General features: G+C 39.6%; 1 protein-coding gene across 2 annotated transcripts; it reads right to left on the bottom strand.

Annotated features, from left to right (window-relative positions):
* Positions 1–989: 989 nt before the first annotated feature.
* On the bottom strand, positions 990–3,413 carry LOC140822358 (cationic amino acid transporter 8, vacuolar-like). 2 transcript variants are annotated; one of them, XM_073183112.1, is made up of 2 exons: positions 1,949–3,413; positions 990–1,498 (listed from the first exon to the last, which is right to left on the bottom strand). In XM_073183112.1, the coding sequence occupies exons 1-2, from the start codon at positions 3,228–3,230 to the stop codon at positions 1,428–1,430; spliced, it is 1,353 nt and encodes a 450-aa protein (XP_073039213.1). In that variant the 5' UTR covers positions 3,231–3,413; the 3' UTR covers positions 990–1,427. The 2 variants fall into 2 exon arrangements, with proteins under 2 accessions (XP_073039213.1, XP_073039212.1); XM_073183111.1 differs by having other exon boundaries at positions 1,049–3,413.

Below are 3,413 nucleotides of genomic sequence, written 5' to 3'. Positions count from 1 at the left end.
AACATAATCGATCCCAAGTAGGAGAGCAAGATTTTATCCAAAACAAAACACCAACCACCCAACTTTCCGATATAGTAATGATTCAAATCTCCGAATTTCTTGAATGAAAACATCCTAGAGGATAAGGTTTCTGTCTCATCTTAGATTATTCTTCCACCATTCGTGGCAAAAGATATTTCCATTCTTATGCTTCTCTCACTTAGCAGCCAATAAGAAGATAAAAAGTTGGGGTGGGTCTGTTCCATTCCTTTTTTGCACTTGGAGCCAATAAGTGAATCCATGCTCCCACATATTTAGCGAATTTCAAGAACGTGAGAAGTGTTGGACTTTTACTGGTTGAGGACTGTAGTTTTAGATAAGGGACTTTGTTGGTTTGGATAAGACTCCATCAGTAAAGTTAGAAAGTGGCAGAAATATATATTACGTGTGCATTATTAAACATAAGTATTTTAAATGAATTGCAACTTCAAAGTTCTTTATTTCGTTATTACTATGAAGTTCTTTCATGATCATGTGGTGAAATTCATCTCACAAAAACAAAGTAGTGCGCCTGTGATAATATATATTCACTTGGATCATAACTCGATTTTGGTATTCGAAACATTCAATGGTCACTATTTTTCATTGCATATACAAAGTTAATTTTCATTGCACTTCTTTTTCAATGGAAACCGAGTTTTTATTACACAAAAAATCTCATAAAACGATCTCACAAATCAATTTTGTGAGATACATATTCTATTTGATCAATTGTAAATGAAAATATATTATTTTTTATATAAAAATTAATATTTTTTTATTATAAATATGAACCAAGTCGACCCGCTCTATTTCTAGTTTTGAATTTATCTAAGTATATTTACAACTGTTCAAAATACATATAATGAAACGATATTTTCAATAGTTTTGCACAAGCGTTTGTAGGCTTGTTTATCATACAATCGGATTTGGGCTATTCGTTTACAAGACTTTTTCTGTATCCAATACAACTCCAAGAATCCAAAAACCTACTCAATAACGTAAATACGACAAAGTTAATTTCTTATTATCTTCTTCCTTCATTGGGGGTCCATCATCCATGCAAATCTTTCAAACTAGCTTTCATGCAAATCTTTCAAACTAGCTTTGAACACACACGCAGTGCGTGTACATAGATGACATGTACATTAATCTTCACTTTGCTTGTATTTTAGAGTTGGACTAAATATTTCATTCAAGTTTCAAGCGCTTTTCCATATTTTTAAAACTTGTATTGACAGAATACAGAAACCAACTAAGAAAAATATGACAGAACACTGTATTTGAAATGGAACTTGTAAAGACGATGCTGTCTCATACTTTAGTTGAGTGCTCGGTTTGCACTCGTAGCAAACATATCTTAGCAAACCCTACCTCCTCATTACCAGCCAACTCCCTTGGTCCAAATCTTATATTCCCTCTTCAAGTTTCATTTTTTGTTCATCCATATGAGCAGTATCGTAAGTCGCATGAACTCCGGCTAACAAATAGTAAAATAGCATGATGAAACTGCATATAAGGAACCGCCACACAGCAACCGAACCAAGAGATCCTATAAGAAACAAATTCATAGCTATCGATAGAGATGGAAACCACGGAACAAGGGGAACCCCCCATACTTTCGGATTCCTGTGTTTCGCTGTAAATGCCATCCCTAAAGTTCCTACGAACCACAGCCCTCCGCTCAAAGCATACCCTGTCCATTCCCTATTTTTGGAACTCCAAAGGACCGTTATCCCAAGAGACGACCCAAAAATAAGGAATAATGATATGAAAAATTTGATGGCATCACTTTTGGGGGTGACATCCTTAACGTAGTACCGTCTAAAGAGCAAAGCAACGGCCATAAGCATGAAAATGAAGAGGGTGCTAAACGATAATACACTTGATAAAACGTCCAAACTCGAGAAGAAGGCAAGAATGCAACTACCTGTGGTTATCAACAGGGTGGCGTAAATAGGAGTTCCTGTCTTGGGATGAACAAGAGCAAACCAAGGGGGAATCATGTGCACCCTCGCTATCTGAGTAGTGTAACGAGCCTGTCCCATTGATCCAATTAGCATACTGGTAGTCATTCCCTTAAGAGCAACAATGCTCACTAAATACTTGGCCCATTTCATCCCAATTCCATCGAATGCGAAAGAATACGGGGCATTGACATCCACTTGAGTATATTTCACCATCATGGTGAGAGCCAACGCCATTAAGCAGTACACGACAGTGATCAAAGACATCGACCCAAGCAGCCCAACTGGTATGTCCCTTGAAGGTTTCTTAACTTCCTCAGCCATATTAGCAACCATATCAAAACCCGTATAAGACCAGTATACTACGGCAGCGGCAGTGAACACCCCTTCAGCCCCATATGGAAAAAAAGGAACCAAATTATCACTCTTCCCATGCACAAAACCAACAACAATAATGAACACAATCACCACAATCCCGAATATTGAACTAATCCAATTCAGCACCGAAGTTCTCTTCGTGCCCGTCATTGCAAAACCATTGGCAATGGCCAAAACCACTACAGCCAAAGGATCCAATAGATTGAACCCCTCAGCAAAAGAATCAACTCTTATCCTCAAAAAATCGGGATTACTTTTAATAATGCTAGCAAAATAAGATGACCAAGAACGCCCCAAGCCTGCTGCCCCAACCAGCCCTTCCAGCAAAATATTTCCAGCAGCGATAAAAGCAACAAAATCCCCCAATTCTATTCGAAGAAAAGAAAAGGACCCCCCAGCGATCGGAATCTCAACAGAAAATTCGGTATAACAAAACACAGATAATAAAGCGGATAAACCCGAAACAGCATACGACAGAATGATTGCAGGACCAGCGTGATCGTGGGTTTCTTGACCAGTGATGCTGAAAATTCCCGAACCGACGACCGAACCAAATCCGAGCCAGATAAGATCCCACCACGTGAGGCATTGCTTCATCTCATTCTCCGATTGTTTCTTGTACTGAACGAGTTCATTCGCGTCGGAGGATCGCCCGAATAGGCGATCTTTGAGACGGTGGGGGGTTTTGGAGAGGGCGGAGAGGTAGGTGGAGAAGTCCTGGAAGCTAGGTTCCGGGAAAAAATCATTCTTGCTGAAACGCCAGTAGGAGTTCCCGGCCTCTGCGGCGGAAGGGTCCATTGTCGGCGGTACTATTGGGGTGGTGAGACCTGAGGCTTCGAACGAAAATTTGCCATTCTTTTGTCCCATAATGATAATTAAGAGTAAGAATCTGAGTATTCCCAATTAGCCGATATTGGCGAGTGCGAACGGAATCCAAAAATCGAGGAAAAACCAAAGTCGAATCCTGTCAACTCCATCGGGTTTTCATCTTGTTCATCTTTCTGGCCAAATACATTCATATCATGTAGCTAGCTAGCTATACATTTTTCT

Source organism: Primulina eburnea, unplaced genomic scaffold (genome assembly GCF_022965805.1).
Source record: "Primulina eburnea isolate SZY01 unplaced genomic scaffold, ASM2296580v1 ctg808_ERROPOS3000000+, whole genome shotgun sequence".
NCBI classification, from domain to species: Eukaryota; Viridiplantae; Streptophyta; class Magnoliopsida; order Lamiales; family Gesneriaceae; genus Primulina; species Primulina eburnea.
Note: the sequence above shows the minus strand (reverse complement) of the source record. Positions and strands in the feature narration are given on the sequence as shown.

What these genes read in the sequence shown, in the direction of transcription:
- LOC140822358 (XM_073183111.1), bottom strand. Translation starts at nt 3,230, where the DNA reads ATGGGACAAAAGAATGGCAAATTTTCGTTCGAAGCCTCAGGTCTCACC.